Below are 12,194 nucleotides of genomic sequence, written 5' to 3' on the forward strand. Positions count from 1 at the left end.
ATTACAAGTAGCCAAAAGGCACATGAAAAGATGCTCAAGTTCCCTGGCTATTAGGGAAATGCAAATCAAAACCACAATGAGATATCATCTCAGAACCACCAGAATGACCATTATCAATACAACAGAAAACAACAAGTGCTAGAGAGGATGTAGAGAAAGAGGCACACTTATCCACTGTTGGTGAGAAAGTAAAATGGTACAACCGTTGTGGAAGGCAGTTTGGCGATTCTTCAGGAAGCTAAATATAGAATTGCCATATGACCCAGCAACACCATTGCTAGGTATCTACTCAGAGGACATGAGAGCAAGGACAAAAACAGACATTTGCACACCAATGTTTACAGTAGTATTATTTACAATTGCCAAGAGATGAAAACAGACCAAATGTCCATTAACAGACAAGTAGCTAAACAAGCTGTGTTATATACTTACAATGGAATATTATACAGCTGTAAGACAGAATAAATTTTGAGGTATGCAACAACATGGACAGACCTTGAGGACATTATAGTGAGTGAGATTACCAGAAACAAAAGGACAAGTACTATATGGTCTCACCGATATGAACTAACATTAATGAATGAACTTGGAGAATTTCCGTTAAGAACAGAGGTCATCAGGAGATAGAAATAGGGTAGAGATTGGGTAATTGGAGCTGAAGGGATACAGACTGTGCAAAAGGACTGATTGTAAAAATTCAGAAATGGATAGCACAATACTACCTGATTGTAGTACAATAATGGAAGTACACTGAATAAAGCTAAATGTGACAATAATAGAGGAGGAGGGGTAGGGGCACATTTGAAACCAGAAGGAAAGATAAATGATAAAGACTGAGATGGTATAATCTAGGAACGCCTAGACTAAATACACAAATTAAAAAATGTTTTTGCATGAGGAACAAAAAAGGAATGTCAATATTGAAGGGTGTTGAAGATAGATGGTCATTCATATTTTAAAACTTCAACTTCTGTGTAAGACTAAAGCAAGAAATGTTTATTTGGTACAAAATTTATATTTTGACTAGTGCATTTCCTAATTTAACTTACATGGACAGTGTAATTGAACACCATAAGTACATGGAACCTTGAATAGGGCACGAGATTTTGTAGGTTTGGCAGGTTAGCATGATGCCCTGATAAATCCCAGAGTGATTTGAACAGTGAATAAAAAAGTATTTGCAAAGTCCCCTTGGGGGAATGGCAAGAAATGGGGAAAATTCCACTTTCCTATCTGGAGAATTCCTGATATTCTCACAAGCAGTGGAGACAACCAAATCAACAAGCCAAGCCCTCAATCTTGGAGTTTGTTCTTTTGAAACTTATCCCCACAAAGGATAGCCTAAGTCTACTTAAAATCAGGCATAAGAGTCACCCCCAGAGTACCACTTTTGTTGCTCAACTGTGGCCTCTCTTTCTCAACCAACACAGCAAGCGAACTTACTGCCCTCCCTCTCTACATGGAACATGACTCCCAGGAGTACAAATCTCCCTGGCAATGTGGGACAGAAATCCTAGAATGAGCTGGAACTCAGCATCAAGGGATTGAGAAAACCTTCTCAACCTTAAAGGGGATGAGGGATATGAGACAAAATAGTGTGAGTAGCTGAGGGATTTCAAACAGAGTCAAGAGGTTATCCTGGAGGTTATTCTTACGCATTACATAGATCACCCCTTTTTATTTTATGGTGTATTAGAGTGGCGAAAGGGAAGTGCCTGAAACTGTAGAGCTGTGTTCCCATAGCCATGTTCCTTAAAAATTACTGTATAATGATATAGCTTTCACAATGTGACTGTATGATTCTGAAAACTTTGTGTCTGATGTTCCTTTTATCTACAGTATGAACAGATGAGTAAAAAATATAGATAAAAAAATAAATGATAGGAGGAACAAAGGTTAAAATAAGTTGAGTAGATTGAAAGGGAGTGGTAAAGAGTATGCCATGTATGAGTTTTTTCTTTTTTCTTTCTTTTGCTAAAGAGATGTCAATGTTCAAAAAAAATGATCATGGTGATGACTTCACAACTATGTGATGACACTGTGAGCCACTTATTGTAATCATGTCAAGAATGTATGTCTGTTTGTTGCTTATAATAAACATATTTTTAAAAAAACAGCATGACACTAGCAATAAAGACAGACACTGATCAATGGAATCAGTGCAGAAATGGACCCAAGTATTTACGGTCAAATGATTTTCAACAAGGCAACCAAGTCCACTCAACTGGGATAGAACAGTCTCTTCAACAAATGATGCTGGGAGAACTAGATATCCATATTAAAAAGAATGAAAGTTGATCTCTGTCTCACACCTTATATAAAAGTTAACTCAAAATAGATCAAAGACTAAATTTAAGAGACAGGACCATAAAACTCTTAGAAGAAAATATGGGGTAACATTTTAAAGATTCTGCAGTAGGCAACAGTTTCTTAGACTTGACACCCAAAGCACTAGCAACAAAAGAAAAACTTGATAAATGGGAACTCCTCAAAAGTGAATACATCAAAAGACTGACAAAAAGGTGAAAAGGCAGCCTACTCAGTGGGAGAATATATTTGGAAACCACATTATGTGATAAGGGTTTAATATCCAGAATACATAAAGAAATCCTATAATCCAACAGTAAAAAGACAATCCAATTAGAAAGTGGGCAAAAGGCATGAACATTTTTCCAAAGAGGAAATACAAATGGCTAACAAGTACATAAAATGACGCTATCTTCACTAGCTATTAAAGAAATGCAAATCAAAACCATAATGAGATATAATCTCACATTCATCAGAATGACTGCTATTAAACAGAGGAAACTACTAGTGTTGGAAAGGATGTCACCATTGGTGGGAAGACAGTCATTGGTGATTCCTCAGAAAGCTAGTGAGAGTTGCCTTACGATCTGGCAATCTCACTACATGAACAGACATTTGCACACCAATGTTCATCGCAGCATTATTCAAAATTGCCAAAAAATGGAAACAACTCAAGTACCCATCAACTGATGAATGGATAAACAAAATCGGGTATATACATATGATGATACATTACTCAGCAGTAAGAAGTCCTAAAGCATGTGAAACCTAATGATTTAACTAATACGAAATAATTAGAATATAGTCATAAACTTAATAAAACTCAGAATATAGGTTACCAAGAGAAAAACAAGGCTAGAGAATGGGGAACAATGCCTATATGTACACAATTTTTTCCCTTTTTTTTTTTACATGGGCAGGCACCAGGAATCGAACCGGGGTCCTCGGGCATGGCGGGCAAGCATTCTTACCTGCTGAGCCACCGTGGCCCACCCATGTACACAATTTTTAAGTTTGAACTTAAATGTTTGGAAATGGATAGAGGTGACAAGAGCTCGCTATTGGGTTTATAAGTGATAGTACTAAACTGCAGGTGAATATGACGGAAAGAGATGTTTTAAAGTCATATATGTCACCAGAATGAAAGCTAAAAGTTAAAATATGGGAATGAATGACACAGTTAACCTTGTGGTAGATGATGTTTATGATTAACACTAGGAATATATATAAATTCTTTCATGAACTAGGGCAAATATATGATACTTGTACAAAGAGTTAATAGTAGAGTGGTATATAGAGAAAAAGGAAACTGTTGCAAACTGTGGACTATAGTTAACGGTAATATCTTAATATTCTTTCATCAACAGTAACAAATGTACCACACCAATACTAGGGGTCAATAACAGGGAGCTAAGAGGTATGGAGTGTATGGGGTTTTCTTTTTTATGTCCATTTACTATCTTCCTTTTTGGAGTAATGAAAATATTCTAAAATTGACTGTGATGATGATAGCACAAATAGTTGACAATACGGCAAAGACACTGATTGTATCCTTTAGATGAACTGCATGGTGTTTGAATCAGCTCAATAAAACGTGCAGTTTGAAAAAACACGCGATGGCGTGGTACAACAGTGGCTGAGTGGCAGAATTCTTATCTGCCATGCCAGAGACCCAGCTTCCATTCCCGGAGAATGGCTACTATTAAAAGAAAAAAAAAAGTTCAAGTGTAGAAGATGTGGAGAAATAGGAACACATGTAACACATGTACATTGTTGGCAAGAGTGTAAAATGGTGCAGCTACTGTGGAAGACACTTCAGCGGTTCCTCAGAAAGTTAGGTACAGAATTAACATATGATCCAGCAATCCAACGTCTAGATATATATCTAAAAGAAGGGAAACCAAGGACTCAAACATGTATTTTCACACCAATGTTCATGGCAGCATTATTCACAATTACCAAAAATGGAAGCAACCCAAATGTCCGTCCACCAACAAATGGATGAACAGCACGTGTATACATAGGATAGAATATTATTCAGTCATAAAAAGGAATGCAGTTCTGCTTGACAATAATATTGTATAAGCTCACTGATAGGAAATAATATGAATAAGCAAACTCAGAGTCAGAAACTAGAATATAGGTTACCAGGGACCAGGGTGGAGTCAGGGATGTGGGAGTTAGTGCTGAAATTGTACAGAGTTTCTATTTGGATTGAGGGTTTTGATAACGGATGGTGGTGATGGTGAGCACAACATTGCGAATGTAATTAGCAGCACTGAATTACATATTTGAATGTGGTTAAAAGAGGAAATTTTAAGTTGTATATATGTTACTAGAATATAACTTTTTTTTTTAATTTTAAAACTCAAATACCTGCAGAAAAGATGTCCATTGCTCGTTTCAACTCTCCTCTTGTTCTCTGATTGCTATTTAAGTCTACAAGTGGAGTGGATGGATCTCTCATGTATTCTAACTCAGTGGCAAACATCCCACCATCAACAAAACGTTCAGGAGCAATATAGCAAGTTCTCCTCCTTGAAGTATCGAAAAAATAGTTGAAATCTGCTGGGTTGTCCTCTGGAAGATAAGTGGGTTTAAAACTGGCAAAATCAGTTAGAAGAACCCAATTCCAACTAGTGACCATCACATTTTCAGTTTTGATATCCCCATGCCGGACTCCAGACTTGTGTGCTTGGTCCACTGCTGTCAGGACCTGGAAGGCAATCCAGCGCTTCTCAATGTTATTTAAGAATGGACGCGTACTGATGCGATCATAGAGGTTGTCTCGCACATACTGTCTAAAGAGCATGGCTGCTTTCTCAGATGCTTTTTCTGCTGCTTTCTGGAAAGGTAGACAGTTCTGTGCAGAATGTAGCCTGATTTTCAGTTCCTCCAGCTCTTGCTTATAGCTGGTTAAAGGCAACGTGGGATCCTGAATGGCAAAGACTTTCACAACCACCAGCCCTTCACGGTGCTTTGCTCGCGCAACTTTAAAAAACCGAGTACTCCCCAGGCTCTTGTCATATTCAAAGTCATGGATGTCTGAGAAATAACTCTCCACAGAAAGGATCTGAGAAGGAGCAATGCCAGCAAGCTGATTTCCCATAATGGCAAGTACCACTGGGTCAGAAAATTAGGATACAACACCTACAAAATAAAGAAAAGAAACACAGAAGCAATGAAACACCATTATCCATTTGGTCTCCTCCAAAAAGAAATATGCACTATATTACTTTACAACTGAGAGTATTGTCCCTAGCCTTCTAGACAGCTTCTAATTTTCAGACACATTTATCTAAAAACATCCTGTTAATTTGTGTTGTGTTTTCCTTCCCAGGAGCTAAACTATATTTCAATAGGTCCCTTCAACATTCTATTAAAATGTGCAGTTTCTAATATTTAAACAAAATATTAATAATAATAATTATTGCGTTTGGGCCAATAAGGGTTACAACAATACCATATTACACAGTCCTTGTCCAAAAAAACCTGCAGTCTTTCTGTAGATGGTAAAAACACAGACACGCTAAAAAAAAACCTTAAAATGACTCAGAATCACCTAACACAAATAGGTCACTACAAAGTACAAGCTAAGATCCAAAGGAATCACCTGCGCCCTTCCAGGGTAATTAAAGGTGCCTTCCTACCCAGCAAAGGCTAAAACTTCTCTGATATGCGGCAACGGCGGAGAGAAACCCCTGCTAGAAGAGCTCAAATTAAACCGAAATACACAGTTGTCAAACGCAAACCAGGGTTCCCAAGCTCAGGTTTTGCAGGAAATAAAAGTCGCACATACACACACGGCCATGCGCACTTACAAACATTTACCCTAGGCCTCTAGAAACTGTCAAAAAGCGCTCACAAGCTCACACTGGGGTCATGGCAAGCTACTTCGGGACATGGGAGGTTGCGAGAAAGTAAACGGCGTCAGCAATCAGGAGAGTCGCTCTAGAAGGGTCCTTAAAAGTGCAGGAGATGGGATGGGAGGGTGAGGGATGATGGGCACATAAAAGTCCCAATCTCCCGGACCCCCGAGGATCGGTGGGGACGAAGTGGGAAAGCTCTCGGGAGCTGTCGGGGCCGCAGCCAAGACGAAGTCACGCTAAAGGGACTCCACAGATAGATACCCAGTGAGTCGCCCCGGCCAGCTTCCGACCCTGCCCGCGGGGCGGCGCGTCCCCAGGGCCTCGCCTTCCTCTCGCGTAATGTCAGGCTTGCTCTCTGGATACTCTGGAGCCCGTCTCGAGGGTCTCCCCACTGGGTGCGGAGGTGGAACCTGGGAAAGCGGGAAGGCCACCAGATCTAACGAAGTTCCCACTTCCTCAGCACCTACTGCCACTGCAGTATACGCGAACTCCCGGGAAAGCGCCGGCTCTGACCTCACCTCCGGTCCCGGAACGGAAGTGACGAACAAGTGAGGCGTAAGGAAGCGCCCAGACGGGGAGCTGGTTGCTAGGAAACGAGTAAGAGCGGTGGCCTCGCTCTGGGAGACTGAAGGAAGAAAGTAAGATGCTCTGACGTTTTCTACCTCTCGTCCCCTAAATGCTGGAGCTTCTGATATCCTGTCGACTCTGCTCAGTACACCAGAATCGAACAGAATTCTTTAAGAGAACTCACAGGCGTATTTAAGAAAGTTAGTATATCCAAAGCTAGACTGTTTTAGAGCTTTATTGAGATATAATTTATATACCATAATGTACATCAGTTTAGAATGTATAACTCAATGAGTTTTAGAATATTTTCAGAGTTGTGCAATTATCCCCATAATCTAGTTCTAAAACATTTTCATTATCCCAAAATGAAACCTTGTAACCATTTCCGCCTTTCCCCATTCACCTACAGCCCCCAGCTCTAGCCTATCACGAACCTATTTTCTTGTGTCTTTATAGATTTGCGTACTCTGAGCATTTAGTATATATGGTATACAATATATGGCCTTTTGTAAATGGCTTCTTTCACTTAACATAATGTTTATCCAAGTTGTAGCATGTATTGAGTCCTTACTTTTTTCTTTTTTTTTTTTTTTGCCAAACAGTATTACATTGTGTGGATACCCCACATTCTGTTTATCTATTCATCTGTTGTCAGTCATTTCAGTTGTTTCCACTTTTTTGGCTATTATGAATAATACCATTATGAACATTCAGGTATAAGTCTTTGTGTAGACATATATTGTTGTTTATCTTGGGTGGATAACTACGAGTGGAATTACTGGTTCATATAACGCTGTTTAACATTTTGAGGACCTGCCAAAATCTTTTCCAAAGTGGCTGCCGCATTTTACATTCCTAGAGCAAGTTATGAGAGTTCCAATTTTTCTACATCCTCACTGATACATTATCTTTTTTATTACAGTCATTTTAAGTGAATGTGAAGTGATTTCTCATTGTAGTTTTGATATTGTGCATCTTTTCATGTGCTTATTGGGCATCCTTATATCTTCTTGGAAAAATACCTATTCAAATCCTTTGTCCACTTTTGATTGGTTTGTTTGTCTTTTTTATTGTTGAGGTTTTTTTTTTTACCAGATAAGTGATTTGCAAATATTTTCTCCCAGTTTCTGTGTTCTTTTTTTTTTTTTTCATTTTCTAAATGATATCTGTGCTGGTTTGAAAGGGTTTTTTTATACCCTAAAAAAGCCATATCTTAATCCTAATCAATCTTGTGGGAGCAATTGTTTCTTTTAATCCCTTTTAATTAATCTTTTAATTCCAGCACCATATGTTGAAAACTAGATTACCTCCACAGAGATGTGACTCGCCCAATTGTGGGTATTAATCTTTGTATAGAAGGAGATATGATGCCACCCATTCCACATGGGTCTTGATTACTTTACTGGAGTCCTTTAAAAGAGGGAGCATTTTGGAGAAAGCTTGAGACTGGCGAGAGCAACAGAGACATGAGAACTGCAGAGTCCATGAGCCAGTGACCTTTGGAGATGAAGGAGAACGCCCCTGGGGGAGCTTCATGAAGCAAGAGGCCTGGAGAGGAAGCTAGAAAACATTGCCATGTTTGCCATGTGCCTTTCCAGTTGAGAGAGAAACCCTGAAATTCATTGCCCTTTCTTGAATGAAGGTAATCTCTTGTCAGTGCTTTAATTGGGATATTTTTCTCAGCCTTAGAACTGTCTAGCAACTTATTAAATTCCCCTTTTTAAAAGCTGTTACATTTCTGGGATATTGCATTCCAGCAACTAACAAACTAGAATAATGTCCTTTGAAGCATAAAAGGTTCTAACCCAAAGCTGAATTTTTTCGTCATCCCTGCCACATTCCGTCCTCTCTTCTCCCACATCTCAGTAGGTAGCACTACCATTCACTGGATAACTCAAACTACAAATCAGGAAGTCATCAAGTCATCTTTGACATCTCCCTACTCACTCCCTTCCAAATCCCCATCCAGTAATTACTTTCCATCTCCATAATGTGAACCTATCCACTAGGTTATCCACTGAGTTTTTTATCAGTTTCTCCAAGAGCATTTTTGGGGAAATGTCCATGTAGGGAGATCACCAGCAGCTGGAGGGGCTGCCAGGTGAAGAGGGGGCAGCCCGAGACTCCATGGAAGACATTGAAATAATGGAGTAGAATGCAGCACCTGCCTCCAAGTACTTTCAGTTGCTGCAGAAAGCTTATGCCCACAGAAACACCCCACTCAGACCCAGAGGCAAGAATTGGGGGCATCAGGGAATGCTGAGGATCTTGATGCCAATTTCATATGTCATGATTTCATTTTGTATATTTAAAATTCTAAAATATAGGCCTGACTGTATGTTTTCTCTAGAGGAGTACTCAGTTATCTAAAACTGTTAATGAATAATCCATATTTCCCCCAGTTACTTGAAATGTGGTTTTGTATATCTTTTTTTGAGTGTGTGTCTTTTCATGGGCACATATTTATCATATACAAATGTCATATGTATTGGGATCTTCTGCTAAATTTCTATTGCATTAAGTTGGCATTTAATTCATCTGCCAGTACTGTTTTAATAATTGTGCAATGTTTTAATATAGCTACTATTGGATTAATCATTTTAAAAATTCGACTACAGTCATGTGACTCTTGTGCTTATATTATTCCAGAAGGTCCCTCCTTGCTTTTAGACCACAGTTTAAAATTCTTAGCTTGGTGTAAGGGTTCTTCAGTGAAACTGGATCAGCAGGATATCTGCAGAAAGAGAGGTTGATTAATTTTAAGGAATTGGCTCCCACAACTGTGTGAGCTGTCAAGGCCAAATTCTGTACAGCCTTTTCTTTGCTCCTAATCTGTCAAATTTGTCCCCACAACTAGGCCTTCTCATTTACTGTTTCCTGTGTTTAGAACTCTTTGTTCTACTCTAACCTGCTAATCCTTCAGGTCCCAGATTAAATGCCAAAACCACAGGAAGGTCTTCCTTGACTGCCAACCATTATATATTCTCAGGGACCCTGCACTGTTTCTTCATACCACTTATTACCATTGAAATCACTTGTTTTTTGTTGTTTTGTTTTTTTTTTTGGTAACTATTTTTTTTGGATATGTTTTCCCACCAGACTAAATTCCAGGAGGGCAGTGATTGTGTGATTCATATCTACCAGTATATTTTCAACACCTGGAATAATATCTGACACGTATTATGCACTTAACAGATATTTGTTGAGTCAGTAGATGTGGCCTCTCCAGGTCATGACCATAATGGCAAAGATCACGAGTCCCGGGGCTGGAAGCTTACTAAATATATGTAAAATAAAAAAAAGCCCTCAGTTAACTAGCAGGTAATATTTTAAGATCATATTTTATTTTGAGTTCTGAATACCACTTATGTAAGTGCTTTAGACATCCCTCCATAAATTCATGGTGTGGAAATGTGGTAAATCTCTCTTAATTTTGATTACTCTTGCATTTTCCCCTCACGTATTTTTCTCTACCATTACATTTTGTGAAATAACTCATGAAATATTTTTCAGTGCCCTCCATGAACATGTTATGACTTCCTTTTCTCTTCTTTTCTTTTTTTCTTAATTTCTTTTCCTTCTGTTTTGAAATAGCAAGTATGACTGTCCATGGAGACTTTTTAAAGGAATATCATCTAGTCCTTTTCAGAGTAGATAAAAGAAGAAAAGTTGCCTGCAGCCGATAGAGCATGAGGAAGAAAGAGCCAATAAACACTGACTGTTCCATCCTCTGGCCAACCGCCTTTTAGTTGCACTGTGGCAGTGGTAGTTAATTGTCCCCTTCCATAGAAAACAGGTGTTGCTAGAAAGTAGCTATAGTCATGAACTATATTTTCAGCTCCACCCAAACCCTTATATCTAGGTGGAGCAATTTGATCAGCTCTCACCAGTGTCATTCAAGTGGAAATTATATGGGTCACTTTCAAGTCAAGGCAGTTAGTTAAGAACTGAATGTCCTTCTCCGCTCTCTTTTTCCTCTTCAGCCAAGATGCCAGAGCCACAAGATGGTGGGAGCCTGGCTCTCAAAGTCACAATCTGGAGAAAGACTACCTGCTAAACAGGGAATACCCACATTAGACTTACATAAGAAAAAATAAACTCCATTGTGTTAAGTCAGTAAAATGTTGGCATTTATTTGCTATGGCAGTTAATTTTACCTTCACAACTACATTAATCTTCGTGATGTCTATTCATTCCTTACCTCTTCTGGGCTACTTCTCCATAGTGCACTTCCAATACTGTGATATGTCCATGTGGACTTTCTGTTCTCCTTGCATGCTAAAAAAAAAAAAAGTAAAGGGAATCCCTAATGTAAACAACATCATCCAGTTAATAGTATACATTTTCTCATAGAAGAATGCCAGTTATTAGATTTAAAAGGAATTGCAGGAAATTACATTTTTTAACCTACAGTGCAATAATCAGTTCACCCAAGGATTGTCAATGGATTCTAAAAGCATTGGGGGAAAGTTTGTGGAGCAACAGGATAGATTACTGTCTATCCTACAGATTACTTCCTATATTAGAAAGCATAAAAATGAACTTCTTTAGTAGAAAATTCTGACACTAGAATTTATTCAATTGATCAAACTTAACATCACTAATATTAAGTCACAGGTATTATGGGCCTCCTAACATAATGAAATGGAAATTATACAGTATTGCTTATGAAGGATTTTTGCCAAGAATGTTTAACCTGAATCTAATCAATCTTCCAAATCTGCACTGTCTAATATAAGAGCCGCTAACCACATTTCACTGTAGAGCTCTTGAAAGGTGGCTAATCCAAAAGTGAAATGTGCTGTGTTAAAAATACCCATAAATTCAAGAAGTTAGTACAAAAAGAAAGACTGAAAAAATCTCAATAAATTTCTGTACTGGGTTTGTGTTGAAATATTTTAAACATATTGGGTTAAATATGTTATTAAAATTAATGTTTCTTTTTATTTCTGTTAATGTGGCCGACAAATAACTTAAAATTACATATGTAGCTAATGTTATATTTTTGCTATTGAGCCCTGCTCTAGACACAACTCCAGCTTATAGAAAATAAAAGGGATTGGCAATGTTGAATTTGACCTGAAACATGTGATCCTGGAAAACAGCATGGGTTAAGACATGCTCCACCCATTATATTATTGTCCAAGATGGCCCTAACTTTTCATTAGCTTGACTGAACTTCAGATAGGCTTCTCCTTGTCTCTGGACCTTTGACCTCCCTCACCTTGGTCCTTAGAGAATTGAGATAGAACTTGTTCCACCTAGCCTGGACAGTAAACTCAAGAGGTAACATTATGTAATGGATACATGCCATTGCTTGACTTCCCCCTCCAGTCCTCTTCCATTAGCTCATCCTAGTCATTAAAAACTCTCCTGCCCTCTGCTTCAGGGGAGGTGAGCCCTCTCTCTCTCCTCTATTTTTTTTTTTAGTATTTTTATTGTAAACAACAA

The 12,194-nt window shown here is 38.5% G+C and overlaps 1 protein-coding gene and 1 long non-coding RNA gene across 2 annotated transcripts in view; one reads left to right on the top strand and one right to left on the bottom strand.

Annotated features, from left to right (window-relative positions):
• PIK3R4 (phosphoinositide-3-kinase regulatory subunit 4) overlaps positions 1–6,699 on the bottom strand; it is a 147,660-nt gene extending 140,961 nt beyond the window's left edge. The window contains exons 1-2 of the mRNA XM_077130095.1: positions 6,438–6,699; positions 4,684–5,457 (exon numbers count right to left, since the gene is read on the bottom strand). Of these exons, the coding sequence (XP_076986210.1) occupies positions 4,684–5,416 (733 nt within the window). The 5' untranslated portion in view covers positions 5,417–5,457; positions 6,438–6,699. The remainder of the gene's footprint in view (positions 1–4,683; positions 5,458–6,437) is intronic.
• A 35-nt stretch (positions 6,700–6,734) lies between these two features.
• LOC143658055 (uncharacterized) lies at positions 6,735–10,855 on the top strand. Its single transcript, XR_013163104.1, has 2 exons — positions 6,735–6,943; positions 10,727–10,855. It is a non-coding gene; the product is annotated as an uncharacterized LOC143658055 (long non-coding RNA).
• The last annotated feature ends 1,339 nt before the right edge of the window (positions 10,856–12,194 follow it).

The sequence above is a fragment of the Tamandua tetradactyla genome, chromosome 15 (assembly GCF_023851605.1).
Source record: "Tamandua tetradactyla isolate mTamTet1 chromosome 15, mTamTet1.pri, whole genome shotgun sequence".
NCBI classification, from domain to species: domain Eukaryota; kingdom Metazoa; phylum Chordata; class Mammalia; order Pilosa; family Myrmecophagidae; genus Tamandua; species Tamandua tetradactyla.